General features: G+C 37.1%; 2 protein-coding genes and 1 long non-coding RNA gene across 16 annotated transcripts in view; 2 read left to right on the plus strand and 1 right to left on the minus strand.

Annotated features, from left to right (window-relative positions):
- The window catches only part of AKAP7 (A-kinase anchoring protein 7), an 85,377-nt gene that overhangs the window by 49,015 nt on the left and 10,060 nt on the right, over positions 1 to 26,302 (minus strand). For 8 of the 14 annotated variants that reach the window (XR_014850905.1, XR_014850906.1, XR_014850907.1 and 5 more), the window contains 5 exons: positions 22,487 to 22,623; positions 21,344 to 21,460; positions 18,139 to 18,299; positions 11,196 to 11,308; positions 857 to 1,001 (listed from right to left, as the gene is read on the minus strand). Coding sequence is in view for 11 of the 14 variants with exons in the window: in XM_085055951.1 (XP_084912077.1) it covers positions 857 to 1,001; positions 11,196 to 11,308; positions 18,139 to 18,299; positions 21,344 to 21,460; positions 22,487 to 22,623 (673 nt within the window). In the remaining 3 variants the exon portion in view is untranslated. Of the gene's footprint in view, positions 1 to 856; positions 1,002 to 4,134; positions 4,397 to 8,035; positions 9,070 to 9,097; positions 9,578 to 11,195; positions 11,309 to 18,138; positions 18,300 to 21,343; positions 21,461 to 22,486; positions 22,624 to 26,302 lie in introns of those variants that run through there. The other 6 variants (XM_085055954.1, XM_085055955.1, XM_085055950.1 and 3 more) reach the window with 5 other exon arrangements.
- Positions 3,717 to 8,007, plus strand: MSH5 (mutS homolog 5). The gene is made up of 2 exons (XM_085055948.1): positions 3,717 to 3,815; positions 4,347 to 8,007. Exon 2 carries the CDS (start codon positions 4,348 to 4,350, stop codon positions 6,781 to 6,783), a length of 2,436 nt encoding a protein of 811 aa, XP_084912074.1. The 5' UTR covers positions 3,717 to 3,815; position 4,347; the 3' UTR covers positions 6,784 to 8,007.
- Positions 14,608 to 18,378, plus strand: LOC146439808 (uncharacterized). Its single transcript, XR_014850908.1, has 4 exons — positions 14,608 to 14,991; positions 15,539 to 15,679; positions 16,841 to 16,962; positions 18,254 to 18,378. It is a non-coding gene; the product is annotated as an uncharacterized LOC146439808 (long non-coding RNA).

A 26,302-nucleotide genomic window follows, 5' to 3' on the forward strand; every position in this document is an offset into this window, starting at 1 on the left:
TGCCACATTCTACACTTTTTTCCTCTGTACTGCTTTTGATTGTTTTGGTAACAATTTACCTAAGCAAAATAAAGATGACCCTAAGCACAAACAAAAACATTAACAGCAAGTAGAATTTGTGAAGTGCCTGACATGTTTAAAGTATAAGTACTTAATTAGAAGTCTCAAAACAATCCTCAAGACCAGTAAACACTTCCAGTAGCAATGCTGGCTGCAGCACAGAGAAAGTTACCACAAGGAAGAAATCAAATTATCACCAAAGCCCTACACTTAGTTCTGAAACCAGCACTAACTTCTAAAGTGGCACTCCTGTTCAGACAAAGCAGGAAGACCAACTGTGATTTCTAGCATTGTAATAATCCAGCAAAGTGTCTGTACAATGTTTAAAGTCTTGATGGTATTCTGAGAAGTTATTGTCAAATCTGTGATACCACTGAAATTCTCTCTGTATACAAATGCAGACCAAGTAAGGTCACATCTCTGCCAAACCAGAGACATTTCACTTAGCTTTAATCATCTATAAGTACTGTGTCTAATTTGACTTAGTCACACAGCCTGTCTTTAAAGCCAACAGAGAGATGAGCAGCTCTGAAGAGTGATACATCTCACTTATCTTAAACACTTGTTTTAGGATGAAAAATGGAATGGGATTCTGGAGATGGATAATTGAACATAAGTTATAGCTGCCAGCAAGAGCCACTGCACAGAGTGCCAGCAGAGCCAAGGCTGAGGGACACACTTCTGTCAGGCTCCACAGATATTACAAGAATTGCCTAAGACACACTCCAGAAAAATGGCCTTTCGTACACATAACTCAGAGACACAACTGATAAGAAGAAAATTAAGCTGTACTTACCAAAAACAATGGAGGACTCACAGTGGTAGTAACCATTTGGTTGCTTTTTTTTCAACATAGAGCAAAGATCAAAACGGTGCAAGATCTCATCTCCAAAATAATGGTTTTTGAAATCCTCATACAGACTAGAGTCAATTTTTTTCACCTTTAAAAAGCAATATAAAATTCAATTAAGCATTCTACTTGGAGACTGACTTTTCATATTTAATTTCCACAGTTTTCATTTTAACCATAAGTATAGTTAGGATGGAAAACTACTTCAAGACGCAAAAAGAATACAGAAATAATCATGTGTCAAATCTTCTGGTTTAGGGATGCACTGTCTGCTGCAGTACTTAACAATGAAATAAAAGTGTCATTAGTTCTCTTTTCTACCACTTCCTCTTCAGTCCTTGAGAAACAGACATACACAATGCTACAACTGCTTTAACTTCCAGTGGTTTGCAACAGCGTTCATGGAAATTGAAACTGGAAATTAATCTTGCTGTCATCACTGGGCATGCTGCTACAAGGAAGAATCTCAAATGTTTGTCAAGGGCAGTTTTCTGAGTTGTTAAAATCACTGCATGGAAAAAAAGTGGTTGTGTTTTATTAGCACAACACTTTTTAAATTCAGTAAATCTAAAAACTTACTGAGTTATAATACTGGAATCATTATGCAGTTTTGCACAGATGAAGCGGAGCACAATAAATATTCTATTGGTCTATTTTCAGAAAACATAATTTCAGTAGTTATTTTAAGATTTTAGAGCTCTTCATTCCATGGCATTGTCAATAAAAATAAATTATCTCTGTAGAAATTCAGTATTTTCCCTTCAATCTTCCTCCTAATAATGCTGTTTGCTATTTAAATATTGTTACTCTATGCTAATGGATGTAAGGAGTGATGTTGCCTCTAGTAGCTCCAGCCCAGGCCTCCCTACTGCCCAGCTGCTAGAGTCCAGTCCAGTGTGTGGGAGCCCCAGCCTTTGAGGGGATGTACCTGCTGCTTTCACCTCCCAGAGACACAACCATGCTCAAAGGACAGGGACATGGCTGGATACATGGATGCCACTGCCTTCACAGGCACCCACATACAGGACTCACAAGAGACACAAGTGTAGGGACAGAAGGTCAGCAGTGTAGAATGCACATGACTTTCTGTCCATGTGCACGTTTGTGCATTCCTCGAGCACCAGCACTGCCCCTCTGCCCACACGGCACCCTTGCCCAGATTGCAGTCCTCTTACTGTGCCCATGGGTTCCCCACTTGCTGGCTGGCCAACCTTGCTTGACAGTGAACACCTGTACTCCTCACACACACAGTTTGGGGAGGATACAGACATTTGCCCCCAGCAATCAGTCAGGCAAATGCGCCCACCAGGCTTATTTTAAACAGGACTGGTCCCTTTTGCAGCCTATACTGTTCACTTCTCTTTTGTGTTCTTCCCCGACCTCTCTCCCTGCACATCCCCCATGCATTTGCACAGTCAACCTGCCAGCACCCTGGACCCTCAGCGTTACATCCCCAACAGCTGCAGAGTCCCGGGCTGCCTGTGGTTTCTTGGCAGTCCATCAGTGCGAAAGCTAATGTCTACTTCAGAAAATGTCAAAATGTCTTCAATTCCTTAATCTCTGAAACGATGACATCTAGTGGTGGATGCTTCTCATTTCAGGAAATGGAAACTGGGGAGTCTACATCTCCGTAGAAGTCTACATTTATTCCAACCTCACAGTCATTATTTAAAATCTTATATCCTATGACTAGACTAGTCCTTATGCACTAAGGTTATTCTGAAATTAAATCATCATTCCTTGCTTTTTGACTGACAGTTCTTGGAAATACAGTCAGACATCAATTAGTAATAAAAAAGACCTTTTCAGCCAGGAGAACACTTGTCAAAATGTGAAGCCTTGAGTATTTCTGGAATGAAATGAAGAAAAGATAAAAATCACTTCATGCTCCAGTAAAAAAATAACATTTACAAGATCTTGGAATGTTGCTTGTCAAACAGAGTTAAGGTGTGAATCAAATTTTGAATGCTCAGGAACTGAGTTGTGCTTGTGAAGCATTACTGAAAGGTATTTGGAAAAGCAGCCATGGGAAAACTACGATATTTTTAGTAACTGGAACGATTTCTGAAGTGCTGCTTGCAGTGAGATGTGAAAGGATGAAGCAATGCAGGTGCATGGGAAGGTCATGGCTCATTTCTTAACTGGAACGGTCTGGAGCAGTAGAGATGCAAGAGAAAAGTTGTCACCACATGGGAATAGTACAGGTGCTGATTATAAAGATAAGCTATAATGAGGGATGGTGAGAAACAAGAGCACTTGAGAGGCCACTTTGAAGCGTTTGGTGCTGGAAGGTAATGAGGAAGACATCTGCCTCTCGAGGAAGCACTGCAATGGATGATGCCTGTAAAGGGCATGGCTGTGTAATGCGGGCCTGGAGAGGCATGGCATGAGGAGTTCTTGCAGGACAGGCAGAGCAGCAGGGAGACAGCCTTTAGCAGCCGTGCCAGGTCTGGTTTTTCTCCCTGTGTCTCTGGAAAGGTGCAGCCCGCCAGCCCCAGCCCGCACTTAAACCCCATGCTATCCCCGTGGTTACTGCCACAGCAGGCCTTGGGACCCGGGGTGGGGGGCAGGAACCACGCGTGGGACCGGGGTAGGAAGGCTCCAGGGATAACAGCGCAGGTAGCAGAGACGCAAGCAGCTCCGCGCTCGGTGTGGCAGACCCCACAACCCAGCACCAGCCGGGGTGCTCCCTCCTGCCGGGGCCCGCAGAGGCCTAGGGTCGCTCCCCCGGGCCGGCCGGGCTGCCAGCCGGGACAGGGCCGCTGTGGGCGCGGCCCGGCTGTCCAGGCGGCCCGGCCCTCCTGACGCTCCCGCCCGGAGAGGAGCGGAGAAGGGGCAGCAAAACACTTGGGGGCTGCAGGGAGGCGCAGCAGCCGGGACGAGCTGGCCGCTTGTAGTGAGGAGGGTGAGTAGAGGGCAAAGAATGGGAGAGGGTTGGAAGTGGAGTGCTGACAGGGATTGGTGTGGCTGATCCATTATATGCATGTCGAGAAAGTGGTGCTGTGTGGTGGTGCAGCATAAATAGGGGGCTGGGACCCTGAAATGATGGCCAGGCTATGGGTCTGCACTGCTCACAGGAGCCATGGGCAGGGCAGGTGCATGGCACGAACCTCTGGGAGAGGATGATTTTGTACATGGATGTATGTGTCCATGTACATCACTGTATTTGTGGGTATTTGGGCAGACATAAATACTTTTAGAAAATAAAGGACACAAAGAAAAACTGTAAAACAAATGGTGGTAGCTCTGTAACACCTTCCTTGGAAACAGATGATGGCTGTAGTTATTTGCTGCATCTTTTCACATGAACATTTATAGTTAATTCCTGGTGGCACCTTAGTTTCTCCAGGGTTGGAAGAGTGTTTACCTCCTGTTGTCAAGTTACTTCTCAGGACCTTTTGGACGAGTTGTGAATAAAAATACCTCTTGCCAACAGAATGAGTGCCACATCAGCCACGAGCTGTGCCTTGCCACTGCTGCTTGAGCCTGAGCAAGAGGAGAAAGAGGGCTCAGAGACACATATGTCTGTTTTGTGGTATGCAGGGCAGCTGGCAATTACTTACTATGATACAGAAGACTGCTCAGTCTACTTCATGCCCGAGATACCTGAAAACGAAGACCTCAAGCTACTACAAAAAGTGATTGGGGAACTTAACCCTCAGTGCATCGTGACCAGTGCAAAACAGGACCAGAATATTGCCAAATTCCTGACCAACCTAACAGCTACTGCTGATGATAAAGACATAAGAAAACCAGAAATTGTCCTGTTTCCTAACATAGATTTTGGTCTAGAAGTCAGCAAGCAACGGATCCTATCTAGGGAATTTCCATTTATCCCATCTCATATGACTGCAACAGAGAAAATTCTCTATTTGTCCTCAGTCATCTCTTTTGAGAGTCCACTCATGATACGAACCTTGGGGGGCCTCCTTAAGTTTCTAGACAGGAGAAGGATTGGAGTTGAGCTCGAAGACAGCAGTGTAGCAGTTCCTATTTTGGCCTTTAAAAAATTTGTGCTGTCAGATACTGTGAATATGGACCAAGACACCTACTGTGTCCTGCAGATATTTAAAAGTGATATCCATCCTTCTGTGTACAAGCTATCCAGTGGAATAAAAGAAGGATTTAGCTTATATGGAATTTTAAACCGTTGCAGATGCAAATGGGGAGAAAAACTGTTGAGGTTGTGGCTCACACGACCTACCCGGAACGTGACAGAGCTGAACAAACGGCTAGATGTTATCAACTTCTTCCTGCTGGCTCAGAACCATGAAACAGTCCTTACTCTTCAAAACTGCATCAAGAATATTAAAAATGTGCCTCTTATTTTAAAGAGAATGACTCTTTCCAACACAAAAGTTAGTGACTGGCAAACACTGTATAAGACAGCGTACAATGCAGTGTGCCTTAGAGACACGTGTCGTTCTCTGCCCAACACTATTGAACTTTTTCAGACTATTTCACGTGTCTTCACTGATGATCTGCACTATATTGCTAATCTGATCAGCAAAGTGGTAGACTTTGAACGCAGCCTCTCAGACAACCGCTTCACTGTTAGACCCAATGTGGACGCCACTCTCGATGAGAAGAAACGAAAGCTGATGGGACTGTCAGACTTCCTTACAGAAGTGGCACGAAAAGAACTGGAGACTTTGGACAATAATATTCCCTCCTGTTCTGTGATCTACATTCCTTTGCTTGGGTTCCTTCTCTCCATTCCACGCCTACCAAATATGGTGGATAAGAGTGACTTTGAAATCGAAGGCTTGGACTTCATGTTCTTGTCAGAGGATAAACTACACTACAGAAGTGCCCGGACTAAGGAGTTAGATAGCCTGCTGGGTGACTTGAACTGTGAGATCAGAGACCAGGAAACACTCATCAAACACCAGCTGCAGACAAGAATCTTGGAGAAATCTGAAGTACTTAACAGTGTGATTGAGTACACTGCACACCTGGATGTGCTGCTAGCCTTGGCAGCAATGGCCCGGGAGAATGCCTACTGCCGACCTCGCTTTACTCATCGCCATGGCTTCCACATCAAGGATGGACGACATCCACTCATGGAACTATGTGCAAAGACTTTTGTGGCCAATCCTGTGGACAGCGGTGAGGCTACCAGGCGAATAAAGATCATCACAGGGCCCAACTCATCTGGAAAGAGTGTTTACCTAAAGCAAGTAGGTCTCATAGTGTTCATGGCTCTAATCGGCAGTTATGTCCCTGCAGCAGAGGCAGAGATTGGAGTAATTGATGGGATTTACACAAGAATCCACAGTATGGAATCGGTTTCTGTAGGGCTCTCCACTTTCATGATTGATCTTAACCAGGTTGCCAAGGCTGTAAACAATGCCACAGAGAGGTCACTGGTACTAATTGATGAGTTCGGTAAAGGGACCAACACAATGGATGGCCTGTCCCTTCTGGCTGCTGTCCTGAGGTACTGGATCAGACAAGGAACACAGTGTCCACAGGTCTTTGTCTCCACTAATTTTCACAGTTTAATGCAGCTACAACTCCTGCCTGACACACCTCTTCTGGAGTACCTGACCATGGAGACCCACCAGGATGGAGAGGAGTTGATATTTTTCTATCAGATCAAACAGGGCATGTCCACCATTAGTCATGCTGCCAACATTGCTGCATTAGCAGGAATACCAGCCAAAATTATTGAAAGAGGGGTGGAAGTATCAGAACTGATTCGCAACGGAAAACCTATCAAATGTCTTGATCATCCTTCAAAAGGAGATCGGATGGAAAAATGCAAGTCTGTTGTGGAAAAGTTTCTTTGCCTAGACCTTGATGATCCCCAAGTGGACTTGGAAGAGTTCATGTCTAAAGAGGTGCTGCCTTCTGCAGCCTCAGTCCTGTAAGAAGGGTGTGTGTAAATGCATACATTGCATCATATCTACCATGGAGAGTTTGGTACTTAAAAGAATGAGCACTGTGACATAACACCTCACAGGACATTCAGCTTGTAGCAGACTGTCTATAATTACATCCTTCCTTCTTCTTCTTGTTTAAAGCAAGTACTGTAGTTACATATCTCTGCAATATGGTGTATACTAGGAGTGTAGGAAGAGAGGAAAAAAAGAATTTTAAGAACCTCTTCCAGCTGTTGGGTCACCCAGTTTGTGCATTTGCTGTCCCTGTTGTTGGAACTTCAGCTTAAAAAAATATACTGTAGAAAAATCACAACATATTTCTGCTGGACTATGAAAGGAAAGTGTTAATTATTTTGTATTGTGCCGAAGTGGTCATTTCACCATTTTTAGGATCAGCAATAAAGATTCTAAATAAATAGGTGCCTCAGATTCTTGTACCAGCAAGTAACAGTTGTCACAAACCACTGACATAGAGGCTGATAAGTGAAAATACAGAGGAATTTAATGGCTCTGTGGCTTTTCTTATAGTAACATTTCTGTCCAAAATGCCAGAGATCCCAGGAATTTTTATAAAAAGAATGCTAGCGGTCAGAATCAGCGGTGACTGCTAAACAGTAGTGCTTTGGTTTTACTGAGAACTGCTCTCTTCTTTAAGGTCCTGTATGATGCAACTATGTGGCATAGAAACATAGGTATAAACAAAGGCAAAATTATAAATCTAGGAATGTAAGAGAGAAATTTACATTTTCTATTCTATTTTCAGTTATTAACATTTGAGGATCAATACCACAAAGGGAGGATTCCCTTTCACTTGTATTGTCATACAGAGGATCTTTACTGAACACAGTATTTTATGTATGCATATGCAAGAAAAATTCATTAACAAATTAATGATGCCAGAGCTGTATCTAAGTACTATCAAAGCAATAACCTTTCCTGCGGCCAGGTAAGTGCCTGAGAATCCTCATGTAAATAAGACAGAGGAGACATTAGATAGTTTATTGTCTACCAAAACTTGCTCTAACTGCTAACATTATGGCTTCTAAAAGACATACTACATGTCTCATCTATATGCCATTTCAAGAAGCCAAAAATATTAATGTTACATAGACTGAGAGAAAATTTTCATGAGAAAAAATTAATTCCCTTCATAACTATGAGTAATGGAATACATGTTATCTGGTATATCTGGTATATCTAGCTGAAGATAGCTAGATATCTATATATCTAGCTGAAGATGAATGTCATCAAAAAGATCTGAAATTTGAGACACTGCTTTGGGTTTGTTTCAGTGTGGAATTTCCTCTCTGATGATAAAGGAAAATATTACTATTATTATTATTACAAAATAAGTACCTTATGTTATTTCTGTAGGAATCTGGAAAGTGACAGAGGTTTAACATAATTTACATTAAAAATACAATAATAAATTACTGAATCATGCATTTATTGCTATTTCCAGTGCAATCATAATAATACTGTCTGCATAATAATATCTGGTATATTGAAAATATTACCATCGAAGCTGAATGGTAACAGCAAATCAGGCCTTGTGCAATGCTCACAAATGTTGCAAATATAAACATTTTTCTCACTAATATATCCTCTTTTACTAACTATACATACAACATTCTAAAGATATACTATACAAAAGAATATAATATAGGAAAGATTAATAAATTATATTTTTGGCATCTTTTGTGGTCAACCACTGTCTAGGCTAGGGATATACTTTGCACTAATTAAGCAGAGGAATTTAGCTTCAGACATCTACTTATGAAATTAATTTCCCTGTATTTGCAGTTCTGGCAGCGCTAGGTATCAAAGGACCTCCAAACGTCATACAGCATTTATGAAGTGTGCCTCACAACACACCCTGAAATAAACAGGAGTCTGGACAAATGAAAAACAGAGGGGTTATGACTGACTAGTGGCAACTTAGCAGGCTAGCAAGGGAAGCAAGAATAGAAACATTATCTTCAAGTGCAAAACTCCAGGTGCTTCTTTTATTGTGCTTCATTAGGTTATTTGCATAGAAGATAATGGTACTAACTCAAGATTCTTATCATTCAAATAATTCTGGAAATAGCTAAACATGTGGAAGTAAATGATATTCCTTTGTCTCCTTCCACAAGGACATCTAGATGCACACTTTACCTCCTGATTTTGGGGAAGTTTTCAGTGGCACATCTCATCTGAGAAGTGTCCAACTAAGCATGAAGAATGAGTTGATCCCACGCCTGAATAGGTAAATAAGTCCTTTCATCTGAGAAGCTGAAGAGAGTACAGTAAACCAGATAGCTCTTTTCTAATCCACTTTATTTCAGACTTTCATCCTTTATTAGTATGTTTCCAAGTTTTTTAGATTTACCATTTTTAATTTAATGATGTGCTTTCAAAATGAAAAGCTGATTTCTTGAGATCTTTACTAGTTCTGAATTCTCAAGCTCTTTACTTTGTAAACATAATTTTTAACTTTGGGAAAGTTAAAATCTTTTCATAATATATGCATTTCAAAATGTCTGCAGTTATATTAAGGTTTAAAAACCAGACTTTTTTCCCAAAATATAACTTTGGTGGAATTTAGATGTCATTGTGAGGAGGGTGACTTAACAGAATACTGTTTCAAATAAGGAAACTTACATTAAAGAAAAAAATTGATACAGTTATAAAACTATAGCTGAGAACTATATCCAACCACTTTAGAACTATTTGCTCTTTTATATGCTTGCTCATGTAACCTTCATCCACTCCCCCTTTCTTGCTTTTTTTGTTATATGATCTGAAAATGCAATTAGACAGTGTATTAAAACGTACTGCAAAATGATTATTCCTTTTATGATACATATTATTATTTACTTTGTTCTGTAAATGCATGAAATTGTCTAACTAAATGCATGAACACAATGAAAGAAAAAGTTATAGTAAAATCTTATGCTTATACCTGACACTGAATTGACAGAGAAAAATGTACAGATTTTTAATATGTAGTATCTTTCTATACAGTAGATCATATGCATTATCTAGCATTATGGAGGGCTCAGGAAGATGATTTGGAATGACATTGACCTGGTTCTGTCAGCAGCAGTGAATATCAGAACATGGAAAGGATGTATCCTGGTTAATATTTCACGGAAGGTAGATAAATGTAAATGAAACAAACAACTAGCCAAAAAACCATAAAAAAACAGAACAGCAAAACCCCGAACTCTGACTGTCTCAGATATTTTAACCAGTTAAATCACTGAACAGCTGATATTCTAGAAGATCTCTAGATTTTTAAAATTAGCATTTTAAAAACCCAACTGTCAATACAAGCAAAAGCTCCTGTGAGTTTACAAATTTAATATCTATCATATGCCACCTGCATCCTGTGGACAAGTCCTTATTCCTGTTTTAGAGCAAGTATACATGCCCTTGAATTTTCTTGATGCATCTGCAATCTCACTGCCTTCTTCCTGAATTCAAAATACTAGTGATTTCAAAATACTACTTAATTAAAACGTGCACCTTCAGCATTTTTAGAGATATTTCTGAATAAATTTAAAAGTTTTTTTTAATGCCCACTATTAAGGAAAAAATCAACTTAAAAGATTAGTATTATGTACTTTAATTCTTATTTAAAATATTTTTTCTGAAAATTATTTTCCTAGTCAATGTTAAAGGATCACATAGAACATTCTGTACAATGTCAGTAAAAAAAATTCTGGATGTATAACTTCTGTTAAATAATTCAGTATTACAATTAAATTAGTATGAAATAAAAAATAGGTACACTAATATCGCTTGTATATATTTTCATCACAGTTATATCCTATTTTCATGTATCTGTGTATTTTGTCAAAAAAACCTAATAAATAGGCAAGAAATAACTGCCTGCAAGAGAGAATACAGAAGATATATTACATTATATTATATATACATTAATATAGCTTTTCCTCATTACTCTGAAATCCACCAAAGCATATTCAGTAGAGGGAACTAACAGTCTGCCTACTATGCATAATCCAAACAGAAATTCCACTCTTTATTTGCTCATTTTCTCCTATACAATAACAAAACTCTGCAAACAAATTGCATTAATCCAATCTACTCCCTAATGGGAATTCTGTAACTCCAAACAAGAACTTTTATCCTTTGGTCTTGCCTGATTTCCCAACAAGAAAAAGACCATGATATTACTGCACCGAGAATATAAAGAGTAGTAAATCACAGTACAGGACAACTATTTATACGGTAGATACATTAATTATTTCTTTAAAAACCCAAGTATTTTAAAGTCTTACCTCTTCAGCTGGTTACAAAGTAGAAAGTATGATGCTATAGCATAAGAAACACTTTGTCTATCTCCAAATTAAACTTTTTAGATTGCTGCTGAGCTATGTGAAATGTGAGCTCACCTCCTTACGTAGCTCTGGTGATTTTGACAACTTCATGAAGGTCAGATGTGGTTTAAAAGCTCTTTCTTCTCCTGTCATGATCCCCTTTTCCTGAAATATCTTCTTCATAGTCTCTGATGGGAAGAGAAAAGTGTAGAAGTACAAAGATATTGCATAATAGAATGCCCAAAGTGTGCTTTCAAATGTAATTTTAGTCACGGCTACTTCAAATGGAAGAAGCTAAATGACTGAGTACTAAAAGGCAGGAAGATTTCTACTTCATTTCAAAAGTACATATTATTTCTTCAGAAGTATATATTATTTCATGTGAAAATGGTCCTGTATTTGCAGTTAGGATCAGTTAAATATGTCAATTAGAATTCATGCTGTCTGACTTTGCTATCAAAATAGGAACTCGACATTAGTGCTGTTCAGGAGTCACTCTCACTGGAAGTGTGGAAAACTTCAGGAAAACTCTGGGTATGTAACAGAATTCTCTATTCAAAAACACTATTCTGTGGTGAATTCTACTATCTGTATTTGGGTAATCTCCTACACAGACCAAAGGAAATTTAGAAGTGAAAGCCCTAATAAAGCTTGCTCTAAGTTTTGGCACTGGATTTACATGCCAGCATTAGAGAACATATCAGGTATGTTAATACTTTTTTGTTTGGGTTTTAAAGCTTCACTGTTGCCTTCTAAGCTAATTTCCTATTTTTAATGTATACTTTTATCTGTTTAAAGTCCAGGCCAAAGTAACTCAAGAACACTGACCTAGTTTACTATTTCCCAACTCATCTGCCCAATGTAATATTTAATTCTTTGGAAATAAATTTCAGTGTAACTTTTGAATTATGTTCCATGTCTTTTTTTTAGATTAAATACTTCACATGAAAAGATTCTCTTTGGAAAAAAGTTTAGATAAAACTGAAAAAAACTGTGGTAAAACTAATACTGGTAAATACAGTATTTCTATTACTGAAAAACAGAAAAGCTGCAAAACATTTTGGTTTTTTTTCTTTGCAAGTACAACCTCCAATTTTTCAATTTTTCAACCTCCAATTTGTGGGTCTAGCTGACTCATACAATTGAACTAAAATCAAAGTAGAGGAAAAAATTATCAATCCTATCACATTAAATTAATCAGCCCTTAACATAATGCTGTGTGTTCACTTCAATGTATTATTTTTTTGCTTTATAGTTCCACAGTCCTTTTTCTGACATCTGGAAGAAACAGCATCACACTGGGAAGTGAACAACACAAGTACAGCTGACCTACATGTATTATTTTAAATTTTGTCTGTGGGAAATAATTCTAAATTTACACAGAATCCCCACTAAGTTTTCTGGCTCCTGTGTCTATTCTCTGAATGGCACAATCTGGGGACCCATTGATGTTGATGTTCCAGCAAAGGGTAAATCATATCAGACCCAGGTTTATGCTAACATGTGATGTTCTGACTCAGCCTTGTGCATAGTAGTCTTTTTTTTTTCCCTCTGAAAGCTCCATTTTTTTCTTTTCTGCAATCAACATCTTATGCCATGCAGTCTTATCTCACACTCTGCAATTACAGTCTGTGCTGATGAAGATTTGCACCTCTCCAGGTGTCCCTTCCTAATTCTGGGAAGAGTTTGTCAATGTGCCTCTGATCATGGGACTATGAACCCAGGGATTCAGCAGGGCAGAGCAATCACACAGTGCTGTGACTGTGTGGGAATTGGGTGGGACAGCTGGGCACCCACCCAATATAAAGATTTACCACTCTTTATATTCTCAGTGCAGTAATATCATGGTCTTTTTCCTATTGGGAAATCAGGCAAGACCAAAGGATAAAAGTACTTGTTCAGAGTTACAGAATTCCCATTAGGGAGTAGATTGGATTAATGCAATTTGTTTGCAGAGTTTTGTTATTTATAGGAGAAAATGAGCAAATAAAGAGTGGAATTTCTGTTTGGATTATGCATAGTAGGCAGACTGTTAGTTCCCTCTACTGAATATGCTTTGGTGGATTTCAGAGTAATGAGGAAAAGCAATATTAATGTATATATAATATAACTGAACAGCAACCACAGGCCTGCCTCTTTGTTTTGTGCTAAATAGCTTTGTTCGATATCCGTTCTATTTATCTTTCCAAATTCCTCTTTCTTTCATACCTGGCAATTCTAATCAAGAAAAAAACAATGAAAACCAGGGTCAGAGAAGAAAAGCATGCAGAAAGAGACTGTCGTTGTAAATTTAACAGATTTACATGTCTGTAGGTATGTGTCTACACACGTTCTCACGGGCATCAGCCTTCTAACACAGCTTTGTCATGGCATAGACATATTAAACATCACAGGCTCAAGACAGTGGGCTTGTCTGCTGGGACTACAGATAGTCCCAGTTTTGTAGAATTTGACATCTACTGAAAGTGTGACATTTTACTGGTTAAGGGAACTTACGAACATAATTAACACAATGTTTTCTTCTTCAAAAATAATGAAAATAGAAAGAAATCTGAGTAGGTGGAAGGGGAAAAAAGAAAGTGAAATGTTCTCTTTGGAGAACAGGAAGGTTACAAGATAATGTAATGCTATCAATATCCATTAAGCTCTTTGAAGAAGTGGCTACAAGAAGGAATTTAACAGAAACTGGGAAGGACACATGGATGCTGTGGGCAAGAGAAAGTTCTAGGCTTGTGAGATAGCATAAAAGTGGATTTGTCGACTTGCAAATGCACAAAAGTTAAAGTTTATGATGGGGATTATCTGAACAGAAAGAAAGTAGAGGCCAGTGATGAGAAACATAGATAGACAATGCCCAGGGGTCTTGACAAATGAGGATCCTCCATCTTTCCTCTAGACATTATCATTACTACTTAGACTGAAAAATCAAACAAAATCTATGTTTTCCTTTATTAGCCTCAGGCTGACTGATGTTTGCAACTTCAAAGTACACCCTAGAAATGTTAAAGCTATTTTTACAAGCTCAATGACTTCCTGGAACGAATTTTTGGACAGCTTTTAGACTGCCTTTCATGCAGTTTGAAGTACTCTGTAATACCATTTTGTACCTCATTTTTATAATGTCAGAACTACTGAATGTCATCTGCCTCTTACACTGGATGCAGCTGAATCCATTAGACAACTCTTTCCCTACAATTAGAATGGAAATGTGATATATGAAGATCACTCAGAACAACCTTACATGGGAAAAGCTAAAAACTTCAACAGCTAGATCAATACAGAGCAAGCATAGTAAAATTTTATATTGAGCCATATTCCATGATACAAATGGCCATCTTCTTTCCCAAGATTTCATTAGATACAGAAACATGCTACATAAATGTTTTCTTCCATACTAATAATTTCTGCATGTCTCAATTCCTTCAATTAAAAGGTTTATAATTTAGAAATGTATTGGGTTTTTTTTCACTTTACACTTGAAAATGAAGAAAAGCTGAGCATAGATAACTTAAAATTAGAACTATCATGTTAAGCCCTGTTAAAATTATTGCGTTCTTAGGGGTTTTTAAGAGATGGGCCAAAAGGTAAACTGGAGTCAAGCCAATTTCCCAATAGTTCCTCAACTGCTCCTAGGTTATGTATTAGGTGGGCTTTTCTGCAGAGAGCTGTCACTGTACTAGACCACTGGCATGTATCAGCAAGCCCATACTGTTATTTCAAGCACTCATCAGGAGTATGTGTGGGTTGTTCTCTTTCTCTCCATCACCACACACATATACAGAAGAAAGATGTGCTCATTCATAAAGTAGGATCCATGGAGCAGCTGGATGGACCAAGCAATCCCCACTTTGTGCACATGTCAGAACATAAGGTAAGCCTTACAAGAGAGTGACAATATGAAGGCTAAGTACTAAACTGAAAGAGAAGTCTAAGTAGAACTTCCTAATAAAACTTGCATCTTTTACTGGCTTCAATCCATTCTAATACTTCCTATAAGTTTGTTATGATCACAAAAAGAAGTGGGTGAGAGTACCTTCTTTTAAACCACAATAAGCATATTGCTTCATTTTAATGAGCTATTTATCAGAGCTATTGTAATTCAGTGTTTGGCAGCACAATACAAAAAAGAGTGTAGAATAAAATCTAAAAGCATTTGATGTCCTTGTTTTCAGCATGATTTCAGAGAATCATACTTCCAGTCCCACCTGACTAAACAACAGCAATCTGGACTACCCTTTTTGTTCACTTTTTACAAATCAGTTGTTCTAATGGAAAATTACAATACCTTTGAGTTTCCAATTTTTTCATAATATGAAATGACCTAAGAATAACTGACGAGAGGCAAAATTCATTTATCATAGTTTCAGCCATCTGTAACTAAAGTGAATTAAATTAACTCAATTAAACTATTTCCCTAGGCTGACTGAAGTGAGGGCAATGTAATTCACCCTCAAATGGATGCTAAATGTGTGGTTTCACAGTCTTTGAAGAAGCTCATAAATGATCATCCTTGTCAAAATAGACTCTTCCTCTCCAGCTCCATCGTTTCATGCCAACAGGTACATAGCTATACAATAAACTGCATGGGCAAACTGAATAGGCTAAAAATTAGCTGGCAAAGGTAAAAATGTTAATTTTACCACAGCTGAATTCACCATGTGGCTGCACAAAGGGGTCAGATTGCTTTGGTATGGTGGCAATGTAAGTTTATGCTTGAGTAAAGCTGTAATATATCTAGTGAAGAAGACGGGTAGTATGACTTGCTTTCCCATTCTCTCTCTCTAATGTGGACTGTTAGGAAATCAATTTAGAGAGATTAGATTAAATGTCATTTATATACAACTAATGTTAAAGAAAATTACTAAGTTAGTTGTACTGCATGTCAGCCTAGTGCAGTCCTAGCTGTATTAAAATATTTAAGTCAACAAATCAACATTTCTTAAAAACGAAGGACCAACAGCAAATAAAATATTTGTATGTAAAAACACAAAGAAGAGTAATTTTTCTGTTCATGAAATGCAAGCTCCCTCTCATGGTCAGACCATAACATGCATCATTAATCCATAAAATCAAAATCTGCAAATCCTGCAGGTAAAAAACCAGGATTCACTACTCACTTCTATCAGCTTCAAATGGCATTTAGAATATAATTATAAAAATTAAAATGAAAGCCAAACAATTCATTGCCTTTTCCAAATTCATTTAGTACTTGTGCTGGTTTTGGCTGGGGTAATTTTCTTCATAGTACCTAGTATAGGGTTATTTTTTGGATTTGTGCTGAACAGAGGATGTCTGTTCAGGGATGTCTTGGTTACTGCTGAGCAGCTCTTGCACAAATCCAAGACCTTTCCAGTTTCTCAGCCCACCTCTCCAACAAGAAGGCTGGAGGTGCACAAGGAGCTGGGAGGGGACACAGCTGGGACAGCTGACCCCAACAGGCCACAGGGACATTCCATACCATATGGTGTCATCCTCAGCATATATAATCCTGGGGAAAGAAGAAGGAAGGAGATGGCATTTGTCTTCCCAAATCACTCTTGGGCATGGTGGAGCCCTGTTTCCTGGAGATGGCTGAGTATGTGCCTGACCGTGGGAAGCAGTGAATGAATTCCTTGTTTTGCTCTGCTTGCATGTGTGGCTTTTGCTTTCCCTATTCAACTGCCTTTAAGTCAATCATAAGTTTTCTCACTTTTACTCTTCTGATTCTCTCCCCAAAACAGCCAGGAAGAGTGAGCGAGTGGCTGCACAGGGCTGAGCTGCTGGCTGGGACTAAACCACAACAGTCCTTCAAATACTCTGTGGTGTAGCAAAGCACCAGAAAGAAAGGTTTTTAAAAAGTCCTGTAAGTGTATATGTTACTGTAAGCACATTATTTCTAAAACGACTTTGACAAAGAGTTATTAAAATACTCCTTAAACTTCTGTCAGAACAGTTTAGCACTATTCCTGGCAGATAATTAAATTATGCTAATGTCTTTTAATGGATTTTGGGGAAGTAACTAGCAAATCAGAACAAACAGAAGATTCACATTAGCTCTGTCTTTCCTGGACTTTCATCTCTGGCAAACCTAAATTTACACTAGTATTAGCAGACATGCAATGACCACACTCAGTTGTTACTATTATTAAACAATTTTCTATATAATTTATGGAACTAAATGATCTCCTACCATTTAGAAGCTAATTTAACTTCATCTATTTTCTATTGCCTGTGTTATCAGTATCTCTCCTTCATTCATGTACTACACAAAATAAGACATGAAGTCAAAATTCACCTTGGAACATAGCAGAAGCCATACATAATCTTGAAGTAGCAAAACAGTGATCCATTAATAAATTAAACTGAGGTCTTCATAAAAGGTCAAACCAGCTGCCCTTCAGAAATGAAACTAATGAATTGCTAGAGAAAACACTACATTAATAAAGACTTCTTCCATTTTTCCCTCTGCAAAGAGGTAGGTAATGTGACAGCAGCAGTCTTTGCTACCCTGAAAAAGGTCCTATATGGGTTATTGCACTATTAAAAAATGGTGTGACCTCACATTCCTCAGAGCACAAAAGATAATTCATCAATACTGAAAAACTCTTTTAAAGAGTCTTTCCAAGGAATAGTTGGAATTGCCAGAATAGTTTTAAAGGACACCAATGAATTACAGACAGTACTGTTCTTTGAGAATTTTTATTAAATATCTGTAAACAACATAGTTTAAGTATAGACTCATAGGCAGATAAAAAAATGGGACCAAAACAAGGTAGTATGGAGTCTTTACATCCCATTTACAAATCTGCACTATGTTTTTGACATATACTAAATAAAAAGTTATCAGAGAACTGTACTGTCTAAATTCATTAACTTCCTTTTGAACAATGCAAAGGGGGCTATGAAATTACGTAGCATTTACAGTTGTTAAAGGTAAATTAATATTGACTAAATTAGCACCCACTTATCTTCGTGCCCCATTCTCATTTAGGCTGTCAAGAAGTCTTTAAAATATTTAAATTAGATTGACGAGTTGTACCTGCTATTTCTTTAAGTAGCGTTGTATGATCATTTTCTTCCAAATTCACAAATCCAACTTGATTTCTGAAGTGATCAATTCCTCGAAAAGACACATCCACTCTTTTTCCTTTCAGGAGATCGTCTACAAAAACCTTGCTGTCTGAAAGAGCACCAACTGCTCTGTCAAGAGGAAAGAAAATATCAATGTCAAATATATTTCTGCTGTTAATCTCGCTATTGATCATTATACCAAAAAATGTAATGAAGATTTTTAGTATCTATTATCTACTCAGGTACTTTTGCACTACTTTCTATCAATGCAGCAGTCATTATTATTAATAATATTTTTTTTTTTTTTTTTTACTACTACCACCACCTTTTTATAAAGGTAAAGTGGTTCATACACTACGCTGTAAAACCACAGAAATAATAAGGCAGACTTAGCAGCAGGTGTAATTCCTCAAAAGAGTTTATCTCAATCCTCAAAGTCTCCAGATACCAAGATGACACTGTCCCTATAACTTTGTGCATCCCATTTAAATAAGATGATTACTCAGAAGTATTTAGTTTTTCTTTCTTAAATTAATTAACTTTTTTGGTCTCCTGATATGTCAACTGAACTAAGATTCTGCTTCAGTCAAATTACTACTGAGTTAGTTAAATTATAGACAGATGTAAGTGACATTACATATATAATGATAAAATTATATGGAAATTAAAATTAAGCTCATTGAGAGAGAACTGTTATTAAAATAAGTACTATCTCAATTTGTGCTTACTTTCATCTCAATTTATGCTTACTTTCTATAAGAGCTAAGAGACATGCATACAGTAACTGCAATAACAGGGTACAAGCCTGGTAACTTTTTAATAATCATCTTAATTAGCAACATCAAGTGTATGTACAATTACACGCAATAATTATTTTGACCAGCACTTAAAGTGATTCAAATGCTAAACAAATCCAGTTTCATTTCTATTCAATGAAACTGAATTGAATCTTTTCCCCAAACCGATGCAGACTTTATAAACGCTAGGTGGCAGTAATAGGTTAAAAACGCTCAAAAGAGGTATTTTTACTTTTTCTCTTCCAGCTGGATGAAAGGAATCACCATGATTTCTACAGTAGGTTAAATTATATCATTGAAGCATGTACAATTACAAGAAGCTCTACGTGTTTCCATTGTGTTTAACACGGTGGACTCCTGATGTGAACTATGCATTAACTGGAACCTAGGCCAGGTTAAGAACCACATAAAGGTTGATTACATGACAAAATATAAATATCCTTTATTGATAGAATTCTCTTTTTAATCTATAATCTAGAAGTACTTCAGCTCCTTTATATCCATTTAAGCAACAATACCATTACTTGTTCCTTGGCAAAGATATTTTACTTTAAGCATAGTCTGTCAATAACCTACACTTATCACTGTTAGACAAGCCTGTTCCTGTGTCTTCTCTATGTGCTGTTCTTGAAGACCTTTCAAAAACACAATCTAATACTGGTTCTACCTGTCAGATTACTTCACACATAAGCAGGCATAGATTTATTTACCAACATGAACCTGAAAATTGGTCCAAAATGAGTACAGATATTTCAAATACACTGAGTCAAATCTTGCAGAGAGCTTTAAAGTCGTGATTCATGCGTGTACCTAAAATCAATCTCTGGATTTTTAACTTATGAGATCTAGTCCACAGAAAGTCATGGAAAGCTCTGTTCCTAAGCTGAACAAAGATTTATATTTCCATGCTGTAGAGTCTGCTGCAGAACTCACTGACCAACCCAAGTCTACCCAAGTTCTGTGAAAGGTCAATCCAAACAGTGCAGTGTGCTTTCAATTTAGCACTGTGGCATTGAAGATTTAGTTCTACTTTTTCTTTTATATATAATCTTACAAACACTAAAATATGTAGAAAAATAGTTGTCATCTCGCTCTAGCTGTCTTGGGTTTTGCATTCTATCAACCACTTTATAGTGTCTAACAATTGCTTTGAAGAATAATGCACAAGGACAAACATTTCCACTGAAGTCAATAGCAAAAAAACGCAACAGTGGCATTTTCTTGTTATTCCATACCAAATAATATTTACAATTCCAACTAGTAATTACATTCAGTACAACTAATCCACAGAGATACCCAAAAAGTTTAGAAGCACTTTGACCAAAAATGGAAAAAGGAAATTAAAAAAAATTAAACAGCATATTCTAAATGAATAGAAGCTAGAATTATAGAAGCAGTGCCTGTTTTCTTTCTATATTGTAATGTAAATATTGTAGCACTTAAAATAAATGAAGTTTCTTTTTAGAAATGTCTGAGTTTTAATTTTGATAACTTGCTAGAAAAAGCATTCTCACAAAAAAAGCCAAACTGAATTCTTTCAGTTCTGTTGTTTGTAATGAAAAGGTGAGATTCACAGAGTCTTTGACAGAAAAGTAGCAAGAAAAACTTGACACTATAATCTCATAATTAGGCATTTACTGCAAAGGCAGGCATCCTAATTTCTAGCTCCTGATCCCATGCCTATGCATACAGTTAGCACAGAGTAGAACTTTGCTTGAAGGGAGTGCTGTCATGACTCTTGATTGCTTTCTTTCTTGTTTCAAAATATCATATTCTTGATTTCATACAGTCCTACAAAAAGAGATGCATAGTGTATTCATGATGGCTAGACCACAGTCAATCAGTCAGGAAACTCGCATGGGAATGGCAGGTCTGCATTCCCTTAGAAAGAGTGGCCTAGAATACAGATCTTCCATTTTCAGGGTGAAAGCTGTATGTACTAAAATACCATACAAAGGGCTTTGTGCCGAATTGAATGTTATGTTTAGTACATTCTTATCACGCATTTGACTTCAAATAGCATTCAACACATTTCATTTCTGTACAGACAGAGGCACTATTGTGCAAACACAGTTGAAAAACTGTAGATATCTGAGTAACTTAATGGATCCAAACCTAAGGATCTGTGAACTCTCAGATACCCAGTTGATTAGCTGCACTTTCTTTGAGAGATTACTCTCCTCCTATGTTACACACATGTTCTTTTGCCAGCCTGGATCTTGGTTTCTTTCCATTAACCTGGTATCAAAAATTGGTGAAGCAAGAAAAAGGAAAATTCAGCATTTTACTCTGAGTCCTTCCAAAATATTAAACAAAAACCATCAGTTAAGAAAAAAAAAATAAATCCCATTTAAAAGAACATTCAGTCTAGAATACCTGAGCATAGCTGAGCTAGAAACCTGTAGGAGGCATCTGGCCAGGGAAGGGGTGAATCTCTGAGGATGCTGCTGCTGATTAGAGGACAGTCCTAAGTGCTTGGACTGTAGAGTTCTGCTGGGAGAGGCAGAGAGAACTCTGTAAGTCAGTGCTTTGGTGGCATTCAGACACTGAAAGCTGAGAAGGGACTCATAGATTAGAAGAAGATCCTGAATTTGAGAATATTTGTTTGGCATACAGTTTTGGACTCTTAAAAAACAAAAAACACTCATAAGGAGGCACATATGCTTTGAGGTATCATCCCATACTCCCTTTTTAAAAAGTTTATACTTCAAACCCCTTCAAAAAACATCTCATATAAACATCTGGTGGTGGTTCTCACCAATTTTCAGGTGCCATCACAGTTAGCTCATCAACTAGGCAGGAGAAAACGTCTGTGCTTACTCCAGGAAACAAAAGGCACTTGGACAGGGGAGGGAATCTACCAGATTTAGTATCCATTGCTTGCCTTTCTATTCTCTGTTCCTGGCTGTTTCTCACCCCTTAGATCAGACTGTTGGACATGAAGATGCTGACAAATTTGCATCTTCATAGGACAGGTAGAAATATAAGGCCTCAAGGATATAGCATTCAAGGAAAATAAGTATGTAAAACAAACAAGGTAACTGTTTTACATATACTGATCTTTCACTATTTGAAGGTGTGTCAAATGCTTTCAGCCAAAATACTTCTACTTATTAGAAGCATGCCCTTGACTACCAAATGGTTCCTACATTCTGTCTTGAATTCTCACCTTCTTATGAACAATCTGCACTTTAACAGATTTTGAATTGCTGTCCCCTATATCAAAACATTGCTTTTAAAGAATTACTTTAGCAAACACAAGATCTATGCATGCAAGTTCAGCACACAGTAAGAAAAATTCAAGGGAAAAACATTTTTTTGAGCTTATGACATACCATATGTTATGAAAATGGCTAATATTAAGATTAGCATTTTAAAACCAACATTAATTAAACATTCAATAACCCTAGTAAATTAGGGCTGCATATTGCACAAAAGTGTCAGTTAACCCTTCTAATCTTTTTATGAACACATCAAGCAAAAATACCAATACATACTTAATTCACACTAAATACCTACATGCTAATTTCTTCTTTACTAGACAGATGCATCACTAACATGGTGACATGCAATGAGCCAGCACGAACCATTGCTTTGGAAAGCCTTTGATCCTTTTGTATTATTGCATCTTGCACAGCCTGAACACTGCCGGTAATCTGGGAAGAAAGACACAGAAACAACAGTTAGCCACTACAACAATTACTGTATCCCATCATGCAAGTGAACGAGAAAGCACACAAACTAAAAACAAACGTTAATGTAAAAACCATTCTAGCAGAAGAAAGTTTTATCCTCTGACAAAGCTGTGCTAATTGACCCAAACGAACCCAAACTGGGTACAAATGGAGTGATTAATAAATCACCGGGCACTCCCCATCACATCCTAATAGGAGTTTCCTTCCATAAGTATCATAAACTCCTGAAGCAGATTAAGATCATCCAGTTTTAAACTGCCAGTAATTCCAATAAAAAGCTTTTTCAAGGAATTTCCCTGCCCACTCTGCTAAATTTGTATCTTGCTATGTGCAGAAAAGTGACTTGAAAAACTGATCTTTGCAGGACCAGGCACACACAAAAACAGAATATTCAGTAAATAATCTGTAGAGATACCTGATTTGCAATTCTGATTATATAGTCCAATAGACAGATATAATTTATATACCTCCTTCAAATGTATTTAGACAAATTTCCATACAACATGTATACAATTCTAACTCCATCAGTCTTTCTCTTTAAAAATACTGGAATTACATTTTCTTCATTGAAAATTATTTATATGGTTACACATGCTCTATAAATTGTATCCAGAATGTTTACTGTGCTTGACATTATGCTAGCTGTATTGTAGCGATTTAAAAAATGAAACACCAAAATTCTGCAGCAATTCTTGAGTATATTAGTGGAAATTAAATAAAATCAAGTAACCTTGACCATCTGACAAAATGAGTTATTTCTTAAAATACAGTGAGCAAAGACACTACAGACAAATCATTTTTGGTGCACAAAGTCTAAAAGAAGCATGTAGAAAACTTCAATCTGTTTTTTTTTTTTGTGTTTACTTATTTGAAATTCAGTGGTGAATGCTACACAATTTTACTGTAAAGACTTGACTTTTATAAGATAAGCACAAGTAGCTGTTAGGTATAAAAAAGCATTGATATATTTTGGTAGCTCTGTTAATCATAAGGAACACATAAATGGAAAAAAACCCACAATCTAGTGGGAGTGTTCAGTATCTTTCTGACTGAATTTCTTAATTATAACTCAAAGGAACCAAGGCTAGGGAGAGTAGGGAAAAGGAGGGAAGGTAAACGGAGGGAAGGTAAAAGCCTGGCCAGAAAAGGTGACATGGTATTTACAAAACCGAGAGTGTCTTAGGTAGTGCAGGCCATATGAAGAAAATTCCACCAACATTTTATAATAAATCATGTTGTATTAAGACCATCTTCCTTCATATGTCAGAATTGACCTTATCCTGCATAAATAAGTTCCATTGTCTCAGATACAGGAGAAATTTAACCCATATTTAAGAACTGGTAAATGTGATTTCCATTAATTATAACGTATTGACTGAATAATTATTTAAATTTATAAGCTAAAGCAAAAAAAAAAAACAAAACTCAAAAATTAAATAATTGTCATACTAATTACAATTTTATTTCATTTTCAATTATTGCTTCCAAATTTAATGTGCACCTGTGAGCTGGCAAAAGAAAAAATATAAATGTAAATGTAGAATTCCTTCAGCGTACAGAAGACAGATGTGGAACTGTGTTATCACAACAGTAAAAACTACCCTAGCTCTGAAAGAGATCAATATTACTCAGCATTTAGTTTAGCAGCCAATACTCCACATCCCCATATCCCTATAGCTTCCTTCAGTAGTACTTCTACACAAGCATGTTCTTTCAAGGCTCGCACTTTTATGTAAGCACCAATGGCACAAAAACTGTAGAAAATTAATACTTCTGAGATATCAATTTTTCTGTCCAAAATCAGACAACAGGTTGAAAACCCCCAGAAGGTTCAAGACCAAAAAAAGCCCACTGGACAGGCTCACAGCTGTATAAACTCCATTCAGAAACCAAGCTAAAAATCTACCAAATAACATGGCTTTGGAACAGGGTTAAGTGCAAAGATGGCCAGTTAGCAGTTTCAGAGAGAAGTTATTGCTGAATCCACCAAGAAAGTATGGAAAAACCTGCCTTTTGGATCCAGGTATAATAAAAAGAAGGCTGAGCACATTCTCTCTCTCTCTGGCTGAATGACAATGCTATACATAATCAACATTATACAGAAAGAAAAAAAAGTTTTCAAGTACATTTTTCTAATTTCAGAAATTTATTTTTAAGATGTTTTCCCAGAAGTTATGTGATCAAAATGTAACACAGCAGCTGTTGAACAGGTGTGCCATCACAATGCATATCACAACTTCAGATTTGTTCTGTTTTCTCCAATAAATCTAAGGTGCAATTAACATTTGAGTGCACTGAATTTTAATTAAGCAAACTAGGACTCTTCAAGGCTGTATAACAAGATATGACCCACTGCATAAAAAAACCCTTTAAATTGCTAATTGACCTGTTATTTACATTACCTTACAAAGTATTATTTTACATTTCAACTGCTATCATGCTATTTATTTTTACTTGAGATGTCCTTAATTAATTTAAAAAACTGTTTGAAGGCAGATCACACTTAACAATTCCTCCCACTAAATTTAAAAAAATCTGCTTAAAAAAGGCCTCAACTACTGATTTTGAGATCTCCTCTCCCATTATTTGAAATACATTATTCTGAAGAGTAACAGAATAACATAGTTTTGCTTAATGCGAGAATATTGCTAGCAAGTAAATATAAAGCTTTAAAGATTTAACAGATCAATAGTAATCATAGTTAAGACTGGAGAACCCTGTAAGGCTAACCTACCAAGTGATAACACATCACATAAGTCATAACTTCAAAAAACCCCCAAAACCCCAAACAAACAGAAAATGATACAATGATCATAATCCATTTAACTATTTTTGCACAAGTAATAATGCAAAGCTCAATATAAATTCAAAATTAATGGAACAACACTTTTCATTTCTGAAGATTCAAACATAATTAAAATGAAAACAAGGAAACTGTTCATTTTCCAAGAGGAACAGTTGATTAAATGTTTCAGAAATATCCTTTATTACAAAATGTCTCTCGGGGTAAAACTTATATTACTGTATAAAATATAACCAAATAGTATTAATGCTTAAAATACTTCACTGGTATAAAATCAAATCTTCAAAAACATAAAGGTCTCTCATTACCAACTGAAATACTACCAGCAATTAACAGATTCACTCTGGCTATCAACAAACCAGGTGTCTAAATTTTGCCTAATGTTGCCTATAGAAATTCCAATGTGTATTTTCTACTTTCAGAACAACTCCACCTCTAAGGCAAATATAAACAGAACTTTCTAGCAAAGTCCTGGAATTCTCAAGTGCTCTGAGATTTAATTTAAAGAGTTCTTTCTTTACCTCTGTAAATGATATGACTAAATAAATGACATATAAAAAACCAAGCATATTTAAGACCTTCCTAACCAACCCTTGCGCATAGTAACAATCATAAACAGGAATTCTCAATTATCAGATTATATAATCCCTACATTATTCTTGCCCTTGTTAAATCATGGAACAGACTGGAAGAAAAGGTATTTTAGAATAAAAAGTCACAAAAAATATCCTACAATATTTGTATCATGCTTTCCTGGATTTTTTAAAACAAGCCTTTACAATCTCTTCGCATACTATGTTCCACAGAATCAAAGACTGCACTGTCATTTTCAAACCT

The sequence above is a fragment of the Lichenostomus cassidix genome, chromosome 3 (assembly GCF_008360975.1).
Source record: "Lichenostomus cassidix isolate B80296 chromosome 3, HeHo_3.0, whole genome shotgun sequence".
Classification (NCBI taxonomy): domain Eukaryota; kingdom Metazoa; phylum Chordata; class Aves; order Passeriformes; family Meliphagidae; genus Lichenostomus; species Lichenostomus cassidix.

Coding starts and splice junctions, on each gene's coding strand:
- MSH5 (XM_085055948.1), top strand. CDS start 4,348: ATGAGTGCCACATCAGCCACGAGCTGTGCCTTGCCACTGCTGCTTGAG.